This window comes from Penicillium malachiteum (assembly GCF_028827825.1).
Source record: "Penicillium malachiteum strain IBT 17515 chromosome Unknown utg000002l:1.0-8849297.0:1.0-8852440.0, whole genome shotgun sequence".
Classification (NCBI taxonomy): Eukaryota; Fungi; Ascomycota; class Eurotiomycetes; order Eurotiales; family Aspergillaceae; genus Penicillium; species Penicillium malachiteum.
Genome location: NW_026643095.1, coordinates 1,708,816 through 1,731,137, shown reverse-complemented (window position 1 = coordinate 1,731,137; position 22,322 = coordinate 1,708,816). Strand labels below are relative to the sequence as shown.

At 47.3% G+C, this 22,322-nt stretch overlaps 9 protein-coding genes across 9 annotated transcripts; 8 read left to right on the top strand and 1 right to left on the bottom strand.

Moving 5' to 3' along the window:
• Nucleotides 1-246: 246 nt before the first annotated feature.
• N7483_003696 (translation elongation factor 1 subunit beta) lies at nt 247-1,365 on the top strand (the record flags this gene model as incomplete). The annotated part of the gene is made up of 4 exons (XM_057087133.1): nt 247-303; nt 368-407; nt 698-1,074; nt 1,136-1,365. The coding sequence occupies exons 1-4, from the start codon at nt 264-266 to the stop codon at nt 1,363-1,365; spliced, it is 687 nt and encodes a 228-aa protein (XP_056946962.1). The 5' UTR covers nt 247-263.
• Nucleotides 1,366-2,871: 1,506 nt separating this feature from the next.
• Nucleotides 2,872-3,458, top strand: N7483_003695 (membrane magnesium transporter family protein; the record flags this gene model as incomplete). Its single annotated transcript, XM_057087132.1, has 3 exons — nt 2,872-2,927; nt 3,012-3,261; nt 3,399-3,458. The coding sequence occupies 3 exons, from the start codon at nt 2,872-2,874 to the stop codon at nt 3,456-3,458; spliced, it is 366 nt and encodes a 121-aa protein (XP_056946961.1).
• Nucleotides 3,459-6,124: 2,666 nt separating this feature from the next.
• N7483_003694 (putative GPI anchored protein) lies at nt 6,125-6,686 on the top strand (the record flags this gene model as incomplete). The annotated part of the gene is made up of 2 exons (XM_057087131.1): nt 6,125-6,229; nt 6,288-6,686. The coding sequence occupies 2 exons, from the start codon at nt 6,125-6,127 to the stop codon at nt 6,684-6,686; spliced, it is 504 nt and encodes a 167-aa protein (XP_056946960.1).
• Nucleotides 6,687-7,549: 863 nt separating this feature from the next.
• On the top strand, nt 7,550-9,100 carry N7483_003693 (putative ubiquitin conjugating enzyme E2; the record flags this gene model as incomplete). Its single annotated transcript, XM_057087130.1, has 3 exons — nt 7,550-7,552; nt 7,628-7,963; nt 8,030-9,100. 3 exons carry the CDS (start codon nt 7,550-7,552, stop codon nt 9,098-9,100), a joined length of 1,410 nt encoding a protein of 469 aa, XP_056946959.1.
• A 791-nt stretch (nt 9,101-9,891) lies between these two features.
• Nucleotides 9,892-13,573, top strand: N7483_003692 (MutS family protein MSH5; the record flags this gene model as incomplete). The annotated part of the gene is made up of 17 exons (XM_057087129.1): nt 9,892-10,258; nt 10,309-10,404; nt 10,466-10,841; nt 10,898-11,297; nt 11,354-11,431; nt 11,489-11,548; nt 11,594-11,948; nt 12,011-12,107; nt 12,163-12,252; nt 12,303-12,465; nt 12,519-12,553; nt 12,606-12,687; nt 12,747-12,858; nt 12,919-13,120; nt 13,181-13,219; nt 13,277-13,415; nt 13,469-13,573. 17 exons carry the CDS (start codon nt 9,892-9,894, stop codon nt 13,571-13,573), a joined length of 2,796 nt encoding a protein of 931 aa, XP_056946958.1.
• Nucleotides 13,574-14,055: 482 nt separating this feature from the next.
• N7483_003691 (serine/threonine-protein kinase) lies at nt 14,056-16,228 on the top strand (the record flags this gene model as incomplete). Its single annotated transcript, XM_057087128.1, has 4 exons — nt 14,056-14,370; nt 14,465-14,674; nt 14,729-16,020; nt 16,093-16,228. 4 exons carry the CDS (start codon nt 14,056-14,058, stop codon nt 16,226-16,228), a joined length of 1,953 nt encoding a protein of 650 aa, XP_056946957.1.
• A 296-nt stretch (nt 16,229-16,524) lies between these two features.
• On the bottom strand, nt 16,525-18,447 carry N7483_003690 (something about silencing 10 family protein; the record flags this gene model as incomplete). Its single annotated transcript, XM_057087127.1, has 2 exons — nt 16,525-18,209; nt 18,270-18,447. The coding sequence occupies 2 exons, from the start codon at nt 18,445-18,447 to the stop codon at nt 16,525-16,527; spliced, it is 1,863 nt and encodes a 620-aa protein (XP_056946956.1).
• Nucleotides 18,448-18,872: 425 nt separating this feature from the next.
• On the top strand, nt 18,873-20,011 carry ksrA (3-dehydrosphinganine reductase; the record flags this gene model as incomplete). The annotated part of the gene is made up of 3 exons (XM_057087126.1): nt 18,873-18,917; nt 18,985-19,116; nt 19,178-20,011. The coding sequence occupies 3 exons, from the start codon at nt 18,873-18,875 to the stop codon at nt 20,009-20,011; spliced, it is 1,011 nt and encodes a 336-aa protein (XP_056946955.1).
• Nucleotides 20,012-20,572: 561 nt separating this feature from the next.
• N7483_003688 (sterol desaturase family protein) lies at nt 20,573-21,733 on the top strand (the record flags this gene model as incomplete). Its single annotated transcript, XM_057087125.1, has 2 exons — nt 20,573-21,052; nt 21,167-21,733. The coding sequence occupies 2 exons, from the start codon at nt 20,573-20,575 to the stop codon at nt 21,731-21,733; spliced, it is 1,047 nt and encodes a 348-aa protein (XP_056946954.1).
• Between the last annotated feature and the right edge of the window lie 589 nt (nt 21,734-22,322).

Below are 22,322 nucleotides of genomic sequence, written 5' to 3'. Positions count from 1 at the left end.
CACGCCTAAGATGTCACCACTGCTTTAATATGTAGCTCCGAAGTATCATCGTGAGTCTTCTGGAAAGCTCCACCTAACAGTGGCGGGCAAGCTCCACCATTTGGACCAAGCTCCGTCACCACTCGCGTCACGTGCCGGGCGCCAATTTAAACGGGAAAAAAAAACCTTTTACCCCTCGGTTTCTCTCCCACTTTGTTTTCTCCTTCTTATTCCCCCTTTTATTCCCCCTTTTAATTCCACGAAATATCACATTTTCATTCACAATGGGTTTCACCGACTTCGTCTCTGAGGCTGGCCTTACTCGTAGGCATCCCCTTGGCTTTATTTTTTGAATCGTCTGAACGTTTGGACTGACACTGTTCTACAGTGGCCAACAACTACCTGGCCACCCGCAGCTACATCATTGGGTATGTGCACCTTGATTTTGCTTGAAGCTTTCTTCCTTTGCGTTGCTCTACCTGTTGGTTCCCTTTTTCTACTTTTCTGGGCTTCAATCTCCTTTTTTATTGCATGATGAGAAAAATTGGTCCGTGTTTATGAGGCGGCTTAAGACCCCGCTGTCTGACTACAAAACCATGCGAGAAATCGCGTCTCTGATCTATTGTTTGTCTTTTTTTGACTTACTATTACATTTATTATTGCAATATTTTGCATGCTACCTTGTTGTCGAACGCTCAATACTGACTGTTCTCAATAGCAACGCTCCCAGCCAGGCCGATGTTGTGAGCTTCAAGGCATTCAGCGCCGCCCCTGACGCTGCCAAGTACCCCCACGCTGCCCGCTGGTACAAGCACATTGCCTCCTACGAGGCTGAGTTCACCACTCTCCCTGGTGATGCCTCCAAGGCTTTCACCGCGTACGGCCCTGAGTCCACCGAGCTGCCCGTCAACCCCAAGGACAAGCCCGAGGAGGATGAGGATGAGGAGGACCTCTTCGGTTCCGACTCTGAGGAGGAGGATGCCGCCGTTGTTGAGGAGCGTAACAAGCGCCTCGAGGACTACAAGGCCAAGAAGGCCGCCAAGGGCCCCAAGCCCGCTGCTAAGTCCCTGGTCACCCTGGAGGTGAAGCCTTGGGGTATGTTTTCTCCGATTTTTCCCATAATACCAGATCTATTAAGCTAACCTTCTTATTACAGATGATGAGACCGACCTTGTCCAGATGGAGGCTAACGTCCGTGCCATTGAGCAGGATGGTCTCGTCTGGGGTGCTTCCAAGCTCGTCGCTGTCGGCTTCGGTATCAAGAAGCTCCAGATCAACCTGGTCGTTGAGGACGAGAAGGTCTCCACCGATGAGCTCCAGCAGCGCATTGAGGAGGATGAGGACCACGTCCAGTCCACCGACATTGCTGCCATGCAGAAGCTGTAAATGCTATACCTTACGAAGAAGAAATGGCGTGATGATGGAATACTTGATGTGTTAGGAACCCAATAGTTACGAACCTAGAATCCGAGTCCAAAAGTGACCGGCCTGATGAAAAAAATCAAAAAATTTTCATGACCACCATATATTTCCTTTCTACACTTTTTTAGAGGCTCAAATGCTGCCCAATTGATTGAACTTGAAGTTGGAAAAAATTTTCTCTCTAGTGGGGTTCGCGACAGTTAGCGGGTGTAACAGCGGGGTAGTTGTCTGCGTAGACGCCTATTGGGCCGAAAATCATTGGAGCAATTCTAACATGAGATGAATACAAACTTGAAGATATGGATATATGAGATTGAGGTGAGATCGGTAGCTAGAACGTTGGAATTGAGGTACAAGATCAATGTCATAGTTAGCATGCGGGCTGATTTAGCAATAGCAAGTGCCAAGAGCAACAACCATTGGAAGTCATGAAACACCTGACACAACTTGAAGTGCAGAACCCTTGGAATAGACGCGAGTGCACCCGCATAGCTAGGATGGGAGACCATTAAAGCTTCCAAGGTTGGGAGCTTATAATGTAGACTCAGTGTCTCGTATGAAACTATCTTGATGGTTGCCAAGGTGAGAGTGTTGCTGGCCGAGTAAGTGTGGTCCGTGGCTACTGTACCTAGCTCATCCCCAGGTGTGAGAACACATGTGCACGCAGAAAGAAACGAATCATAGAAAGCAGGTGAATCATTGATCGAGCTGATTGTGCCTTCCTTGGGTCGGCTTCCAAGGTTCTCACCTGGGCACCTGAGCAACATTTGAACCTTGGACCACTTGAAGGTTCTCCCGGCAACACGCAGATACTATCTTAGTCCTGCTAGCTAGTCCTCACATCCTCAAGTGCCAATTCTGGTCCTATGTAAGCGTTGGACTCAAAAACAGACAATTGATAAAATTTTAAGCCGAGTGTTGAACCCCTAAAGAACTCAAGTTCTTGAACCTTGAAAGGACTGGCAACATTTCAAGTTGAAGTATATATATTCATGGGATGCATGGGTACTACTAGTATGCCTGAGCCCTGGAGGCTTCAAACACAGATTACCACATGCACTGCAAATTGGAAGGCACTCCCGAAAGACTGCACACACCATCACTGGATTTTAAGGACATCATGGTAAATCAGTAAAATAACAGACCCCGTGGGGAACCAAGCTTCAAATTGATACTTGCTCAAGCTCAACCTTCCATGGTTGGAACCCTGGAAGGTGCCCAGAGAATGATTACATAATACAAACTGCGGGACCGACGCAGATCGAACGCAAGTTGACTTGGGGATACGATCCAGGGACGTCCTATTCCAAAATTTCTCGAAAGTACACTGCCTCGGCATCGATATTGCCATCTAAGATAGGTCACTGTCCATACCGCAGGAAATATCAAGTCCAGCGCTACTTCTAGCCCTTGAGCTCCGGTTAGAAAGACCGATCGAAGCCCCCCATTGACAACACCTCATCCATCACCATGAGCTTCCTCTCACGCCTGGTGACGCTCTTTGGCCTCGCTTTACTGGCTCACGCGTACGTTTTATGATGTCACATCGAATTCTACAACTTTTTCTACCATGAAACTCAATCAAACCAGCTAACGATCACGTACGATAGAGGTTACTCCGCCCACGAACACACCGTGCTTTTTAGTAATGCCAGCATCTCAGCCGTTACCACCTTGCCGCAAGATATCATCGCAGAGACCCTACTCTCCGTCCTAGTTGTATCGATCGGTTTGGTGCTGAGTGCGGAGAAGCTGAAGCCCATTAGCTGGCGCGATTGGGCCGGCCAGATTGAGCGAGATGGCGGTGCGCGGAACCCGTACGTTGGGCTGGAAGAGCGATATAGCTTTTGGGATATTCGGGTGAGTTACATTCCACCAGGAAGAGCACTGGCGTGTGATTCCTCCACATTGCATCTTTTCAGGACTACCTCGCGCGTGTTACTTGATGCGGCTATATCTGAGCCTATGAAATAAACGGAGCTAACAGGTCATTGCAGGCTAAGCGAAAGGAATTCGCGGGTTGGGTTCGCGGTCCAAACGAGGCGGTCAAGGAGTAATGGGATTTTCAAAAAAAGTGTGACACTGTTGAATGATGTGCTGCAGCGATTCGATTTTGTACATTATGCATTACCACGAGGGAGTCTTGCAATCAATTCGAATATGCCTGATTCAAGCGTTCTGTTGATGATTGTTCTAGCTTCTTGAGCCTCTCGACCCCGTACTCCGTACGCTGTCCAGAACCAATGTTAACTTTCTTCCCCCCTTTCTTATCAATATGCAGACTAAGCCTCCATGCCAAGTCCGATAAATGCATGCAATGACCCAGCATGAGCTCAGTTTCTTGCACATCTTTGACAAATAGGAAATGCAAACGAGAAAAAAGCTAGATCGCAGCCCTGCATCCGGCTCCCCAGCGCCTGGAGTCAATTGGACTGGGAGATTAGCAACGCCTCGCGGCTGCAGCCGTACAGAGGAAGAGATTATGTGGACGATCCTCGATCTGGCTAAGCCGAGAAAAACAAATGAAGGTTTAATATATGGTTGTGGATCTATCTAACAAGGATCCCGCATCGACAGACGTCGCCAAGACAATATTGTGCCGCGCAACTGGACCCTTTGTTTATTTGGATTGTTTACTCTTCCCCCTGAAGATGTTGTTGATTCCTGAGCTCTGGTCATCTAGATGAAAAGTCAATTTTGAACTCAGTCTGTAGTCCAAACGCCACACAACTTACGTACATAGACACGACAAAACATAGTACTTACCAGCTGACTTACACATTCTGTAGAACAGAAAAATAGTCATGGTCACCAGAATCATCACCAGACAATCCCGAGGTCAGTAGCTGTAATCAGCCTGTGATGTACACCCTAGTGCACAATAAAATAGATCCACCAGCCCCATGTCACTTGGACAATCTCCATCTCATGTCATGGACTAGAACAAGTAGTGCACAGCGTACGTGTCGCCTGTTGCACGGAGACAGGCTGGGCTACAGCACCGTTTCCCGCCACGTAATCAAGCTTAAAATGGTCAGTCTGGATGGGTTTTCCCTGCAGGGACTTGTTCAGATGTCAATTGTGTCAATTGCAGTTCAGGGGATACGGAGTACACATGTGCATGTGTACTGTAGAATGGGGCGCCGTACTCCGCATGGAACCCTGGATGATGGCGTGCTAGTGAGACCCTAGATTTGGGGTTGTGAGACATTAGATTGCGGAGTGGCAATACTCCGTTTATCTAGTAAATTGCAATTATCAATTTTCCATACAGTATGGGGTAATCGGATGTTGAGACCTGAAGGGGTTTAGGGGTGGGACTCCCGATCAAATCCCGTCACTCAAGTGCTGTATCAACTGACAACAATCATCCCATATGGGAAAGAGGAGTATAAAGTGCTCAGGAGAAAGAAGGTTCAAATGTTACGAACCAATGTGCGCGGAAATCAGTTCCCCTATGTAATTTGTACTTCAAGTTGGGGATATTTGAAAGAAGTAAATAAATCGGAATTTTGTTACATGTACTTTGTTTTTGTTGACTAGACAAAAATACCCTGACTCCCCGAGCGGAGGAGAGTCCGGGCACAATGACCCACTTAGTAGTCCTTTGATCTCGAGACTAGCAATAATTGATACGGGAGTTTGTTTTTCTTAACCAATATTTGGTCAATTGCATGATTCATTGTTGTTATTATCAGAATCAATATCACATTCTACCCTTGAGTGATATTCCCTCCATGCAATGAGTAATTCCTACAGATAAAGTCAAACCCCATAGACCCTGCATCTCAGTGCAAAACAACCGAGTCTGGACCCCGCAAAATAAACCACCTAGAGTCGATCTTGGTCAAAGAGAGTCCGATCAAGTGATGTCTCACATTTTCCCTTAGATGATCAGTAACTTATTCGTTTAGTTCCGCCGCTTGTCTCACCCGGAGACGCCACAACGAAACCCCCATTCCTTCACTATTTCCATTTTGCTTCATTTTTCCAATTCTTTTCTGCTCTCACCTCAGAATAGACCTCGATAGTGAGACCTTTGATCACCCATGGATCTACAAGTCATTCTTTTGAATGACTGGACAAGATGAAACAGAAATCGTAATGCTTCCACGCGGTCTGCCAAGAGCTGGTGACAGGCAAGCCTTTGGGACTTTTAGTACTTGATTTCAGTGGAGTCATGGATCCATGGATGAGTTGTCACCAGTAACTGGACGTATATACCATACTATTTTTTGTTCATTGGATGTGGTTGACTCAAGTATTTCCGTATACTCCCTTGTAGCGTGTGGTGCGTTGCAATAGGCTGAGTGGAGCTTGACGCTACTAAATGTAGGAATCCCTTTCCAGCGCTTTCTCTAACACCTCGCCTGTACTGAGCTTACGCATTGGTACTGCATAGGCAGCTAGCCGGTGCAACAGCCCAAAACTAAAATAGAATCACCGACCTTGCAGCTCTAGCATCCAGTACTATGACTGGACCAAGGATCCACATTTAACCATTTGTAGAGCGGCGTTCATTGCCAGATGTCTATAAGATAGTCGAAGGTGCCCCCGTTTGTCAGTTTACTTTAGTACTTAATAAAAACCCCCTGGAGAATATAATCTATTTCTCTCAGTTTCACACTTTCGTTTACTTTACTCTCGCTTCAAATACTCACTCCTCCACATTACCAGCCCTATCTACAGAGTATTCACATTTGAAATCCATCTCTCATTCACAATGCGTGCCTCTATCATCCTCGCTACTCTCTCGGCTTTTGCCTTGACCTCTGGTGCTGTTGCCCAGGGTACCGCTGAGAGTGTCACCTCTGTCGCTTCCGATGCGGTAAGTTAAACCATGGATAGCTAACACAGGGAAACCCATCTGATCCAGGTACTTACAGGGTAACCCCGAAACACAGTATTTGACTGAGACCAACTCCAACGGCGTCGTCACTGGTCAACCATCCGTCATTACCAGCCAGCCCGCTGCCGCCACCTCCCAGGAGGCTGCTGCCTCTATCCCTGCTGGTTTGACCTCTCCTGTGGTTACTCCCCAGACCGAGACGAGCGGTTTCTCCACCGCCACCTCCACCACTGAAACAGGAAATGTCAGCAGTGCTGCCAACACTTCTTCCGGGTCGTCCTCTACCGGCACATCCAGCAACACCGAGTCCTCCGCCTCCACCGGTACTTCCAGTTCTGGTTCCTCTGCCTCGACCACTGCCTCCACTGGCGGTGCTGGCTTTGCCTCTGCCGGTATGGGTGTTATTGCTGGTGCTGCTATCCTTGCTTTCCTGTAAAGCAGTAGCATGGTCTTTCCCCAGCTTTGTTGATTTGCCATTGATACTACCATTTCAACTGCAAGTAATTGGGAACTCGGAACATCATGGTACTTCCGGATAAATGGACATCAGATCATTATCTGAAGTCTATGATGAGGGACGTGAAAATGCTAGCAAAGTTTCATCTTTTTGTGTCTTATGTGTTCTGTTTTTTATTTAATTTTCTGGACTTTCCTTCATTCATGACGGATATAATCATGGAGGACTTCCAAGGTTGTAATCCCTTACAATCTGGGCCTCCTGGTTTTGTTTTTTTGTGAATCGGACATACCCGCGGCGCAGATCCCGTTTTTCAGTGTTTCATTCCTCCTTAAGGACCATAATTGGCATAGTAATTGGTAAATAAATGGCCCAGTGACTTTCTCGGAAATATTGTTCAATGCGATCTTGGATTGAACAAGAATCATCACTTGTTAGATGCCCATAGAGCTTGTGAAAACGTACTCGGTATACTCTAATACATTATTACGCGTGATGAGAAAATTGGGATTTCCAGATCTCCTTTCTCTCTCCCTTCAAATGTCTCATGAGTGCTTGGCCTCGAACTCCTAGGAAAGGGGCCCATGTGCAATAAGTTAGCGCTTAAGACCAGTCAATATGCACCTGTAGTATATATTGAACGCTAATCCATATTAGGAAGTGTAATAGGCAACGCGTCAGTTTGTCTTGTTTGTCTTGTTTGTCGCACAAGTCACGAAAACGCGAACGCGTCATCCTTATCTGGTCTAGTGTCAAGTATCTCAAGCTGGCCCCATAACAACCCCGTCGTTGAAGTAACCGTCTGTTTTGATCACTCTGACAACCCACACCACCCCACCAAAATGGTAAGTGTCCATATCGGTGAAATACCGGGAATCTGAGATATCACATTAAAGCGCAGAAGAACTAATGTCGCCTAGGTTTCTAATATGCGCCGGTTGGCGGCAGACCATGCCGCCCTGCACACTAAGCTACCGCCGTACTACCTCTTGCCGCCGGATGATGGTCAATTCACTGCAGCTGATGACCTATCCCAACTAAACATCCTGCTGACGGGTCCACCGGGGACACCATACTCCGAGGGTCTATGGCGATTGTCCTTGAAGATGCCACAGGATTATCCCAACAGCCCGCCTAAAGCCACTTTCCGAACCCGCATATGGCACCCCAATGTGGAGGAGTTGACTGGTGCCGTGTGCGTGGATACACTCAAGAGAGACTGGCAGTCTACACTGACACTCCGCGATGTCCTTATTGTGAGTTTGACTGGCATAATTAAAGCTAGGAATTGCATTCCGGCGACTATGCTAACCTGCCTCTAGACCATCTCTTGTCTTCTGATTCACCCCAACCCCGACTCTGCGCTCAACTCCACGGCAGGGAATCTGCTCCGAGAGGAATATGATTCCTTCGCCCACCAGGCTAAATTAATGACATCAATTCATGCCCCGATCCAGTCAGACCTCAGAGCTCTCGTGAACGAAGCGAAATCCCGTGGTGAAGATCCTAGCTCGGTGCCCCAGAAGCCAGACCACCATAATCAGCGCCCACGAAAACAACAGCGGACTCAGTCCAGCGCTTCTCGGAATACTGGTCCCCAGCCCAGTCGTCCAGAATATGTTCTTCATCCACCACGCGACATTCCCCACCCCCAGACCATTCTCGAGGATGATCAAATGCAAATAAGCGATATCGACGACGAAAACGATGACCCTGCCAGTGCAAGCAAGGAGAATAACCCCTCTTTTTCACCTGTCCCTGTGCGCATGGCGCCGTCCGTCGGAATTCGCAAAAACGCCTTTGGGAAACGACCACTGTCCGTCCTGTCGATTGTATACCCCGAAGACCCAGACACGGATATGATGCTTGTGGATCCAGAATCCGACAATGACAAGGACAGCGAGGCATCTACGACGACCAGCTTCAGCTCCTCTGACCAGAACATCGCCGCCAATATTCCTTCGTCTTCTACCACTTTTTCCCGTTACACACCCAAATCTCCCCAAATGACTCCTAATCGCAAAACTCCTAGACTCGCGCCTAGTCGACGAGCCAATACACCCACCCGCCTCCGTGAAGATGTTCCGATCTACGAAGACGTCCCAGACCGTACGTTAATAGATATCTCGCGTCGATTTGGAAGGGACGGAAAAAAGAATTGTGATGCCGTCACTGGGTCTTACGGTGTAAAGGGGTTGCGTGGCTTGCATGCGGAGAAGGTCGCACAAGCTGGGAGCCATATTGCAATTCAGTCGGGTACTGCGTACAGTGCAACGCAGTCTCTTATGTCATCCAATACGTCTCCTTTCAAGGCTTCAAAGAAGATCGTTGGTGGTGCACGGAGGGGACCGATGACGAAGACCAAGCCGCGAATTGGTGTACGACGTCTTTGAGTTATTGGGTGGTCGATACATTTTTTTTTACGTACAAATTTGTTTTCAGCACTTTTTTGGGGGACTGAACTGGCATATGGAGGGATTGCTATGTCGATTGGATGTCTCTAGATCTGTTCATTGCGAGGTGTTTGGGTTATTGGGTTATGGAAAGGGAAACATTGAGCATGGGTTGGTTGCATAACTTGGATGGGGCGCTTGTCTTGGTTAAAATTTGAACTCATCTTGCTACACTTTAGAGGAATGTACTATGTACGCTATTTCTGTTCTATTCGTTTCTGTCTCAGTTCTATAGATACCATAGTAGCTTCAAATGTTGATATTGTGATAGAGGACGTCTCTCATGAACTAGTAGCGTATAAACCTGGGAAGGTCTACCACTCGTAATATCCAAATGTCATCATATGTCTGATTCCAAGTCCAGGCGATTTTAATCCTTGGGGTCCATGCCACATTGATAACTCCTGTATGTGTGCGCCGTGCTTGGTGTATGAGAAGATACAGGGTAGAGGATCGAAAATGATGTTGAAAGATCTCAGATGATGAAGAGAAGTATCTACCCGTGTGTACGATTTGGTAAGTAGCCTTCAATCTTCTGTTAGGGAGTATACTCCTGAGTATTGGTCGTCTCTGAGTTATAGGTAGGTGTAGTATTCGTCTAATTGATTCCTGGGAACGTGACCACCTGGGCACGATTAGTCTGAACCATCTTTCATCCTTTCCTCCAACCACTTCCCAATTGCCTACATCAATTCATCCCATTCAGAATTCTTGATTAAAATTGGAGAAAGATGCCCTCCTCAAAAAGAAAAAGAACGGAAAGGGTCTTTCGCCCTCCACCTATTACCCCCTGTACCTCCAAGTCGAGGCCTGGTTTCGATTCTCATGTTACAAGCGAACCAACCACAACACAGAGAAGTTCATTCTTCCAAGCATCACCCTCAGTCACAAGACAGGAAATAACTCCATTCCGAGCAGAGACGCATCTTGAAGATGATGACTCGGACATTTTCCCTGATGATGACCTTGGCCATATCATCGTCGCTATCGACATCAAGAATCACGGGACCGTAGGATGCTCATATTATTCTGCAGAGAAAGAAACACTTTATCTACTTGAGGATAGTTCATCGGGTGGAGTGGAGATAGTTGAAGCTTGTATAGTACCATTGCCATCCAGATTGTACTCGATCACTAACTGTTCAAAGTGATTACACAGATCAAGCCTACTGTCATATTGACACCACCGAGAGTTGATATTCTCGGTATTCGAGGTCAAAAACAGAATACTGCACATGAGAGTGGTACCTTTATGACACAGCTTGAGATCTCCCCCAGATTTGGTCACTAAGCCATTCATCTTAGATTCATCATCTTATCTGCCATATCAAATTGATGTTTGTCCAACACAGGATTTCAGTATATCCAGTGCGCAGAACAGACTGGTTGCCCTCGATGTATCATCCTCTCACGAGGATCGAGTTCGTTTCTTTGTGCCCCACGACGGTCTCACAGGATCCGAGGAAGTGAATCCTGAAGAAATGGGATTCACGCTCCATGAAGGTCGACTTTTACACATATCGAGTTCTGTTGATATGGAGAATCCCGTAACAATGGGATGCGTAGGCGCTGTCCTTACCTATTTACAGAAACGAAGAGCCACAAGCACTGGTCTAGAACATCCAGATAGCTGCGGATTCCGGGTTCGAGCTTTGGAAATGTTCAGCTTGAAGGATACTATGTGAGTTCTAGTCTCTGAATAATACTCATACATGGAACTGACCACAGTCACACCAGGTGGATTAGTAGCAATGCTTTGATATCTCTTCAGATTATCCAATCCGAATCCCATCCCAACATGTTCAACCAAGGCTCTGGGAAGAAATCATCTTCCGGGAAAGAGGGACTTTCACTTTTTGGACTCTTCCGTCGATTTGCTTACACGCCTCAAGGTCGAGCATTATTGAAACAGATATTCTTCCGACCAAGTGTCAATCTTGATGTCATTCGTGAAAGACATGACTTCATCGCAGTATTCTCGCGACCGGATAATATGGCTGCGGTCGAGAAAATGGCGAAAACCTTGAAGCATATCAAGAATCTTCGACCTACGATGATCAATCTGCACAAAGGGATCAACACAGGAAGTGGGAATACAACTGGATTCAAGGCTACTGTTTGGGAAAGCTTGCTAGCTGTATGTCACTTTTGTTACATCGCGGTAGACGCGGAGCTGTGCTGACCTGGCTATAGTTTGCTTTCCACACAATGGATCTTCGTGTTTCCTTGCAAGAAATTGCCGGGGCAGAAAGGTTGAGTTTGCCAACAAAGGTTCGTCAATTATTATTTGTAAATTGAAGCCTGTTACCAAATACTGATATGAGATAGGCCCTTCGAGTATTTGAAGCAGCACCACTACTCAGACTGGGACAAATGATTCAAGAGATAGTAAGTCAGCAAGTTCATCCAAGATGATATTGGCTAACGTTTTAGGTTGACATTGACGGCTCAGACGAACAAGGAAGAGCCGTGGTCAAACAGGGTCTTGATCGAGATCTTGACCGCATGAAAGATTGCTATGACGGCTTGGGTAGTCTCCTCAAACATGTCGCCCTCGAAATCACAACCAACATCCCGCGGGATGTGGAAGTCGATTTGAACATTATCTACTTTCCTCAACTTGGGTTCAATATCGCCATTGGTCTCAATGACAAGGGAGAGCCTGGGTACTCAGGAACTCGGGAGGACTGGGAGCTGGTATTCATTACAGAAACTCGAGCTTACTTCAAAGATTTTCGCATGAGAGAGCTGGATGAGAAACTCGGCGACATTTATGGTTCGATATGCGGTAAGTCTTTCCACCAGCAAGCTACTTATTAGGGGCTCTATTCTGATAAAAATGTGTCACAGAGAAAGAAATTGAGATCATCTATGATTTGGCTCAGATAGTACTCCAATACGAGACTGTCCTAGTAGAGGCATCTGATGTCTGTGGAGAGATTGATTGGTATGTCTCCTTGTAGTATTCGAAGGCAATTCGAGGTAAGCTGACATTAGTACAGCTATCTTGCTCTTACACAGACTGCCAGCTTCTACCATCTGACTCGGCCAAGGATGACATCTGAAAACTTGATCCAGATCAAGGGTGGCAGGTAGGCTTTATACAACTGTATTGTGAGGTTTTTAAATTGATATGATCTAGACACCTGTTGCAGGAGCTGACTGTGTCCTCCTATGTTCCAAATGATACCTTGCTCATGGGTGGGACTCAAAGCTCAGAGACAACCTCGTCCACGAATGAAGCGCCCAGCATGCTCTTGCTCACTGGACCAAATTACTCGGGGAAGAGTGTCTACATGAAGCAGGTGAGAAAACAGTGTCCATCCATTCGGAACGGCTCTCACTCGTGCTATTTTAGATTGCCCTAATCGTTTATCTGGCCCAGATTGGGAGGTAAGCTGGCTGAGTACGCCAAAAAGTAAAGATAAAATTCTGAACAATGCAGCTTTGTTCCGGCAGAGAGTGCAGCGCTGGGGATCACAGACAAGATATTGACAAAAATAAACACCCAAGAGAGTGTATCAAAGGCAAGTGCCAAGCCGACGTTCTCTTTTAGATTGTTTATCCAATGTTAATTCTATTTTAGATTCAAAGCACCTTCATGAATGATCTGCAGCAGATTTCCCTTTGTCTCAAACAAGTCACTGGTCGGAGCTTGGTGCTTATTGACGAGTTCGGAAAAGGGACGAATGAAAGCGGTTCGCAATTTCCCTGCATCTAGGGCTAAAATTCCCTAGAATCCAAGCTAATCAACATAGATGGCATCGGTCTAGCTTGTGGAATATTCGAGCATTTGCTCAATCTAGAAGAACCGCCGAAGGTCCTTGGTGCCACTCATTTCCACGAGATATTCGAGAACGATTTCCTTCCCTTGCGACCGAGGCTACAACTAGGGCATATGGAGGTCAAAGTTTGCGAGGAGACCCCAGAAATAGAAGATCAGGTCACATACCTATACAAGTGAGGCTCTTCGGTTGTTTTGCAGTACAGAAAAAGCTGATGCCCAGATACGTTGAATAGCTTTCGAAAGGGGCGAAGCAACAAGAGCTTTGGTACAATGTATGTCTCTTTCATGCTTTATCTGAAAACTATTCTGTTAGTACTGACTCATTCAAGCTGTGCCGCAATCAATGGTATAGACGCTTCCATTGTGTCACGCGCAAATGAGATCGCCTCACTTGCTGCCCGAGGGGAGAACCTCATCGCCGCCTGTGCCGCCATCACCGCTGAAGAAATGCAGGCACTCCAGCACGCAGTAGGCATGCATTATGTAGGGGTCTCAAAACACTGTTGCTGACCGGCTCTTAGGACTCATTGGCAAGAAAATTCCTCGAAGTAGACCTCACAGGCACCGAGGGCTCGCAGCGGGATGCAAAATCCATTTTTGAAGATCTTTTCGAGTCAACCGACTAGGATTCGATGGGGATCTGCCCAAATTAGCTATTAATATGCCTTAAATGTCGCTGCCTTTGTTTGCGCGTCTCATTGATCATCCTTTATTGGCCCGGTTAGCCCATGATACATTGTCGATCTATACTACTAACAGCAAAGGACTTTATCTCTCTCCTCCACTCATAGTCTCCACGCTGGCGCCGCGGGGCGCTGCATGGACGAGTCTACCCCGGCTCTTCCCCGGTCAGACTTACAATGGGCAAATACGATGCGCCACCAAGGGCGAAAAGCGGTTGCGGCTGCTCGATGGTTACCACGAACTCTCTCTTTCATGCGTCCTATTTTATTCAAACCTTGAATTCCCTGATAGTGATTCAATACCAAGTTATTTCCCAACTATTTCCAGTACCAAGTACCATTTCATATCCTGTTCCCTGTTCGCCTCTCGTTTCACCTAAACCTACAGTTTAATAATTCGCTGTTCAAGGCTCCCAGTGCCCCACATGTCGCACATCTCCGACCTCGTTAAAGACGCCAAGCTGTCAACCAAGCTTGATTTGGAGTTTACAACACATACTTTTCTTGAGTCATCTTTAGTAGCTGGTCAACGACCTAGACGCCGAGAGCGAGAAGAAAAATGGACGCGGAAAAGACATCTCGGCATGGGAATTTTTGGTATGGTATGGCTAGAGGAATACATGATCGATAAAGATGCCAAATTACGGGTTGTCAAGGAGGTTCGTAGGGTCGCTCCAGGGCCCAAGCCAATAGACTACAGTCGTGAATTGGAAGCTATTGTCAAGTTTTCACAGCAAAAGGTATGCCCGCTTTTTTCTTTTCAAGTCCCTTCTCACTGTCATTTGAAAGTTGTTTTCGTGAAATGCAGCACTGACCAACCGACCACATGCATAGTTCGACGGGTGTTTTGTCAAATCCTCAGGGTGGTTCGAGACCGATGATTCGTTTTTTATTTGTACCGAATACTTCATGCTGGGTGATCTTCAAAAGTACATCTATGAGCCTTTTCCTGAGGGAGAAGCCCAGCATATCACTTTGCAATTGCTAGAAGGTCTGGATTTCATGCATAGTAATGGGTTTGCGCACTGTGATTTACGGCCTAAGGTAAACATGGCTACTCCTTAATAGCACGACGCATATTTGCTCACTATCAGATAGAACATTCTCGTCCGTTCAAAAGACCCCGAGTGGTGGGTTAAGATTGGCGATTTTGGTATCAACAAAAGAGTGATGGAGGGCTTGACGGGGCTCAAGACATTCAACGCTGCACCCACGTTTACCGCGCCCGAGTTGTATAAAGAGATTTGGGAACCAAGTTCAGCAACACATGATTCAAGCTCGAAATTTAACCCAGAGGTCGATATATGGTCTTTGGGTGTGATCTCGTACTATCTACTTGCCGGAAAACTTCCATTCTATACCCAGCATAATCTACTCGCATACTACAACAAAGAATCGACATTGCCGATGGAGTGGCTATACACTTTACAGTCTAGCGATGAAGCAGTCCAGTTCTTGAAAGACACTCTTGCACCTAGTCCCTCGGATCGCATCACTGCGGGCGACGCTCTAAATCATGACTGGCTATCAGGGTTGCCATCGAGCCCAGTTGAACCAGGCGAGCCACAGCCATTACCATCGGAAAAGTCTATACTACCATTGCAACCTCGAAGACCCAACAGCTCCCAAGATGTGATGCTTCCAGGAACAATTAACCTGACAAGCCCTCCGACGATGCTAGGTCCAGGAATGCCCTTGACCCTCCCACAGAGTCAACGGGCAAGCTATAGAACCTCCCTGAGCGAGAATTCTCAGCAAGGCACGATATCCGAGCACCAACACCATCATCATATGATGCTAACGGCGACTCAACCAAATGGAGACCATCTACCGATGCAAAGCAACATGGGAAGCCTCGGGACGGACGACATGTACAAACCAACAACAAATCCCAGCATGACACACGGTCTCAGCGCATTACATCTACTGAGTAACGTCCATCCCCTCCACCGCCCCGCAACAGAACCAGCATCAATCGAAAAATCACAATGCAGAGAATCCCAGATCGGCGAGTCCTCTTTACGTCCCACTCCTCTCCGGCAGCTCCCGCAGCTTTCAACACCGGACATGTCGATCGTCGAGTCGGTCAGTGATACACTTCCGCCGTATACTCGACGCCGATCAGACGCCGCACCGATTCCTATATCAGATCTAGACTTTATACCTCCGAGAACAGAAAGTCCATCTGATAGTCGAAGCCGGAGTAGCACAGTTGAGAGCGCGAGGGATAGTATTGAGCGACGTAGTTCGGATCGTCGGTTTTCGGATAGATTTCGTCGTGCTTCTGAGAGCATGATGCCTAAGCGACATAATCATCGGTCTGTGGATCATGGGAAGAAGAAGGATAAGGATAAGCTGAATGAGATCAGTCCGCCGATTTCTCGGTCTAGGTATACCTCTCGTCCAATTTCTACCCTTTGGCCTTGGTCAAAATGGTGAGAGGCTTGACTGACTCCTGTTAGCTCGACTACAACGAGAGACTCTGAGACTAAGAAGGCGAGTGGAAAGAAGGCTAAATCGCAGGTGGTGCAGATTCCTGGTCGTCCACAATTTGCGGAAGGGTTGCCTTTATTTCCTGTACGCGTGAAGAAGACATGAGTCAAGTGGTTTTGTCGATAAATGCGAGATGTTGGTGAGGTTGATTGCTCTAGGGCAGTCAGCCTTCCGATCATGGCTTGTCATGTAGAGATGAATTGTGACTATGGCATTTCCTGGCGCTTATTTGATTATTTAGCAGAATATTTGAAATTATTTAGAATGGAATTGAGCGTGAAAATATGACATTTAGTTGGTATATACACATCAAATCCTGTATAGGCCATGAACCACAGTAGACGCCTGGAAACAAAAATTGAACAAATCCATGAATTTTAAGTCTAGCTTCAACTTGAAAATTAAAGCTTGACACTCTTGACCAGGTTCTTCTTGATACCTGTAAGTTCACCACCATATCCACCACGGCTCTCACCACCCTTATAGATCTGTCGGATACTGCCAAGCTTCTTCTTCTTCTCCTCGAACTTCTTGCGCTTCTTGACACGCGGGTTGCGCGAATCCTTGCTACGCTTAGCCATGAGACCCTTGTTCTTCTCAATCTGGTAGGTGATAGCACGCTTTCCATCCTCTCCAACCGCTTCCTGTATCTCAACACGACCACCCAGGCGAGCAGCTTCGGCATGAGCATCAGAGCGAGCCTTCTTATCATCCTTGCGCTGCTTGCCCCGGGCCGCAATCATGTCGTAATACTCGTCATCATTCGAACCAGGCTTGCGCATTTCCTTTGCAACGCGGTGATCTTCCTCGTCGCTGTCACCACCCAACTCTTGGCCGATATCAGCTCCTTGGCGACCACGTCTCTCTGCTTCGGCGTTAAGACGGGCTTGTCGGTCCTTAAGACGTTCACGGTATGGAATATCAGCATCACCACCAGCATCGCGGCCTGCAGCGTTACGCTTGTTGGCCTTCTGAGCGATCTGAGAGGTGTAGAAGCGCAGAGAGCGCTTCTGCTTCTGCTTCTCCTCAGCCTCCCGAGCTGTGAGCGCATCCTCATCTCCGAAATCGGATTCATCGTCCTGGGTAACAGTCTTGGTCTTCTGTGTCTTGCGTTTGCGAGTAGGCTCTGTGACCAGGTCATCGAGATCAGCCAGACCCTCCTCGTTCTCCCGCAATCGGTCTGCGCGAAGAGCCTCAGCCTCAGCAGCGGCGCGTTCAGCCTTGCTCTGAGACTTCGTCTGTTTGACCTTCTTGATCTCCTTGGTCTTTGTGGGTTGTTTCTCAACCTTGGTGGATTCAGTCTTGGCCGGAGACTTCTTAATGACTTGAACGACTTCCTGAACCTCAATATCCTTGACCTTCTCCCACATTTTTCGGAATTTGACCAGAGAGCCCATAACAGGATGTTGTCGGAGTTCGACGGGGGACATAGGGACGGGATTTGAAGCGTCCTCGGAGGACGAAGCGAGAAGCATGAAGTACATGTTGATCACACCGAGGTATGTTGACAGAGCACGGAGTTTCACAATGGACACATGTGTAGGTTGAGATTCGTCTGTGTCAACTGTGGATTTCGGGGCCTTGGCTGCCTCTTTTTCTAGATCCTTGTAGGTTGATTGAAGATCGACGTAGTCTTTAGCTAAAGGCTCGAACTCTGGATACCTCGATTTCAAGATCTTTAGCTTGTCCTCGGAGGACATGTCTTCGGTGATTTCCAGCTGTGGAAGGACTTCTGTAAAGTCGCCGTCCTTTGCCTCATCCTCCTTGCCAGCATCGGCCCATTCGGACTCATCAAAACCAAAGTCCGCCTCGTCCATAGCCTGTAATTGCTTCTGTTGCAGTCGCTTGGCCTCTTTCTCCTCCTCTAGCGCATCGACTTCGGTCTCGATCTGGTCCGCATCGTAGAGATCTTTCTTTGATGTACCCCATTCTGCGATTCCATCTTCTTCCTCCGAGTCTTCTGACTTCTTCTTCTTTAAGCCCATGTCGTCGTATTCGTCATCTTCATCCTCTGACTCTTCGAGATCATCTTCGTCGACTTCATCATAGCCAAGAATCTCTTCCTCGGATTCCTCAAGTGCCTCCTCTAAAACCAAACATTAGCCAATGCTGCACCCCAAGCAACAAATAAAATAAGGTAACAAACCCTCCTCTGCAACTCTTCGGCGTCGCTTGGCCTCGGGGGCTTCGTCTAGCAGAATATGGTCGCGGCCGGCCTGGAACTCGTCTTCGGAATCTTCGAATCGCTCTTCGATGTCAAACTTGGTGCGAGCAGGGGCTTCAGCCTTTGAAGCGGGGCGACCGCCAGCCTTTCTCTTGCCCATGATTAAACAAAATTGACTTGTTCACTGGTCTGGCTACTCGGCGTTCTGGACTGCGACAAAATAATTTTTTGGGGCATTTCACACCGCCCGGGAGACACTAACCCCTGAATGGATATTTTGCCTGGTTTGCACGTATGGAAAGATGTGTACGCTCTAACTTACAGCATCCCGCAATTAAGGTATTGTAATTCTGTTCTGGCTGGTTTCAAGCTTCACATCGCACCTGCCTCAACAATTGATCAGAAAGCATCAATTCGGGCAATTGCGTAGAATCCCACCCTACCCCTCCCTCTTCTTTCTCTTCTTCTTCCTCCTTCTTCCTGATGTCTACCATATCAACCTTTATCCCCTCAACTCATATTTCCACTCCAGTACTGGGAATATCGATACTCCTCTGCTCTATCATAGCTTATACGGTTGCCAAGATGTTCGGTTTCAACCGCAAGAACGAATTCCAGGTGGAGGGCCGTGTAAGCACCAGATGACCCCCTTTTTCTCTCAACTCATCTCAGCTCATCAGCTAACTCTCCCCTCTAGACCGTGGTCATTACTGGTGGCTCTGATGGCATGGGCCGTGCTGTTGCAGGCCAGCTGGCCGGGAAAGGTGCACACGTCGTCGTAGTTGCTCGCACTGCCTCCAAGCTCGAGGCTACTGTTGAAGAACTCCGAGTTTGTTACCCTGTCTCTTCATTCATCTCTCTCATGTCCCTTTTACTGATAACCACTCTAGTCCAAAGCCCTGAACACGCTCAAGCAGCGCTTTCTGTACATCTGTGCGGATCTCACTGATGCCAACGAGTGTGATCGTGTGATCTCTGAGGTCACAGCCTGGAATGATGGCTCTGCTCCCGATGTTGTCTGGTGCTGTGCTGGCTTCTGCCACCCCGGTTTCTTCGTTGATGTGTCAATCGCCACTCAAAGGCAACAGATGGACACAGTCTACTGGACTGCCGCCAACATGGCTCATGCCACTCTCCGCAACTGGCTGGCACCCGTTCCCCCCAGTGGTCAGATGCGCAATCCTCGTCGACACCTCATCTTTACTTGCTCTACTCTTGCTTTTGTTCCCATCGCTGGTTACGGGCCTTACTCGCCTGCCAAGGCGGCCATTCGCTCCCTGTCTGACACTCTCAGCCAGGAGATTGAAATGTACAACGGTGCATACACTCAGCGCCACCGCAACACGGCTCCAGCTGCCGATGTCAAGATTCACACTGTCTTCCCCATGGGCATCCTGAGCCCTGGTTTCGACAACGAGCAGAAAATCAAGCCAGAGCTGACCAAGATGCTCGAAGAGTCCGACAAGCCCCAGACTCCCGAAGAGGTTTCACAGATTGCCATTCAAGCTTTGGAACGTGGTGAATATCTCATCACAACAATGTTTGTCGGTAATGTCATGAAGGGTACAGCACTTGGACCCAGCCCTCGCAACAACATTGTCGGTGATACTTTCATGAGCTGGCTCAGCAACTTGGTATTCCTTCAGGTCATTCCCGATCTGCGCAGCAAGGCATTCAACTGGGGCAAAACCAATGGCCTCCCTCAGCCAAATTGTGAAGAGTAGTCGTCTTATTCCTGTCCTTTCTCTGATCAATGTTTGTATTATACCCTCTGTGTTGCTCTTCCGGCTGTTCATTCATTTGGCCAGATGGGCGTCCGCCCGTTTTGTACCCTATATAACATGGGGGCACCATATTATTAGTGCGGAAATCAATACTTCATTCTTTTGATCTTCAAATTCTTCTTATTTCTTTCCAAGTAAACAATTCTCAATTTGACACGGCGATGTGTCAAGTTTCAGGGCTACACGTGGAATGCGGGCGGCGGTGACGGTGACGTAGTGGAGATCGAGTTCCCTGCCACCCCAGTTTTCTTTCATTTCTTTACTTTCCACGATGCGCTTCTCGGGGTTTCGAGTTGGCAAAGCCCTTTGAAGAGATGATTTTACTTCAGTCTCTTTGAACATAAATCTATGTCTTAAATATATTTATAGGACGAGCGCAACGAAGTATTCTTCATCTTCGCAACGCGAGACTCGATCGATCGACATCCCACCACCTAAAACCACATTTTTCCTCTGGCATTCTAAGCCCTACCAACTTATCTTCGTGATAATCCATACAAAATGGACGCCCTTTTCTCTCTTCCCGTTATATCCCTAGTCCTTATCCCCGCCATGTCCTCCTACGCAACCAGTCTAAACATCATCTTCTTCTACATGACATGGTCGACTCTCGTCCTGTCGCATTCCCCCATTCGAGTCGAATTAGCCGGTACAATCACCGTCCGCTTATTATTCTTCATACTACCATCACTCCTATTCTTCCTCTTCGATATTCTCACTCCGTCTGCGGCTGTGATCGTCAAGGCGCAGGGTGAGGCCGGTTTACCTAGCGGCAAGAAGCGCGGCATGATTCGTGCGCGTGAGCTCAAGGTCGCAGGCTGGTCGCTCTTTAATGTACTTCTGGGACTCATCTTGCAATCGGGAATCGAGTATCTGCTGGTTAAGTTACTCGGTATTCGCAGTGCGGTGAAAGTATCCATGAAGCTGCCTATGCCATGGGAGATTGGACAAGGTCTAGTCTTCGGATTATTAATTCGAGAGGTAAATCGACTTCAATTCCAGCTTTGCTTGCTTCACCGCAAGTCCCCGGCGTTTATCTGTTTTCTTTCTTTTTTTGGGTGTTGGCTTACTAACCTTCATACTATATACTTCTAGGGTCTAACATATACTATACACCGCTATGTCCTTCACAATAAAAAATCAATCCTCACACGGTCTTTAACTGAGTGGCATGAATCATGGTACCACAGCCTTCGGACTCCATTCCCTCTTACAGCGCATTATGATCATCCCATCACATGGATAATCGGTCGCTTTATCCCGAGCTTCTTACCAGCAATGCTACTACGCATGCACATGATTACCTATATCATCTTCCTATCAACCCTGTCTGTTGAAGAGACATTCGTGTACTCTGGTTATACTGTTATGCCAACAAGCTTCTTCCTTGGCGGAATTGCGCGCCGTGTAGATGAGCATCTACTTAAAAAGGGAGAAGGAAACTTTGGGCCTTGGGGCATTTTTGATTGGATTTTCAGCACAACTGTTGGGGAGTCGACTATTGAAGATGATCTTGAGGCTGAGTTTGATAGTGACGAGTTCCAGGAGAAGGTTCTGCAGGCGTTGGAGTCTTCGAAGCAGAAAATTCGTGAGGGAACTTTGCGGAGGAAGACTCGGGGACGGAAGCGTAGTTCGATTGTTGAAGAGCATTTCAATAGATAAATATCAATTTGGATAAGCTTCTGACCTTGGAAGATTCAAATTTTGTCATGGATTGGAACTGTCGACCTCCAGGGCTCGACTCGGAGATTATCTAGTTCCAACATTGAAGGTTCTATAGATCTGGGTATTTCTGGAAATGGTTTAGCGTTATTTGTTTTGATTCACACACTACCTATGATGAGGAAGGGCCAGTGCCACATGTGCAGGTGTGTTTTTATGTATGTGGGGTTCAAAAATATTGGGTGATGTTCAAGTTGTTATTTTGGAAGAGTCACGGTGCAAGCACTTCAAGTTTCAACTTGTTTATAGAGAGCCCTGGATTTCAGGTTGTGGAGAGATATATATGTGGTCCACGGGCGTGGACATCCATGGATCTGGAGTAGATAGTATATTAGACAAAAAAAGAAATCCCAGAATCAATTAAGTCGTTATCGCACAATCCCGAAGCTAAGCCTACTTTAATTAATATGGAAAAGAATTAATCCCAAATTCATTTATTGACTTTAGGACCAAACCACGGCTTGAATGCGGCTTAAATGTTTAGATTAAAGGTTACTCCGTACTTTAACCACACATGTGCAGGTACTAT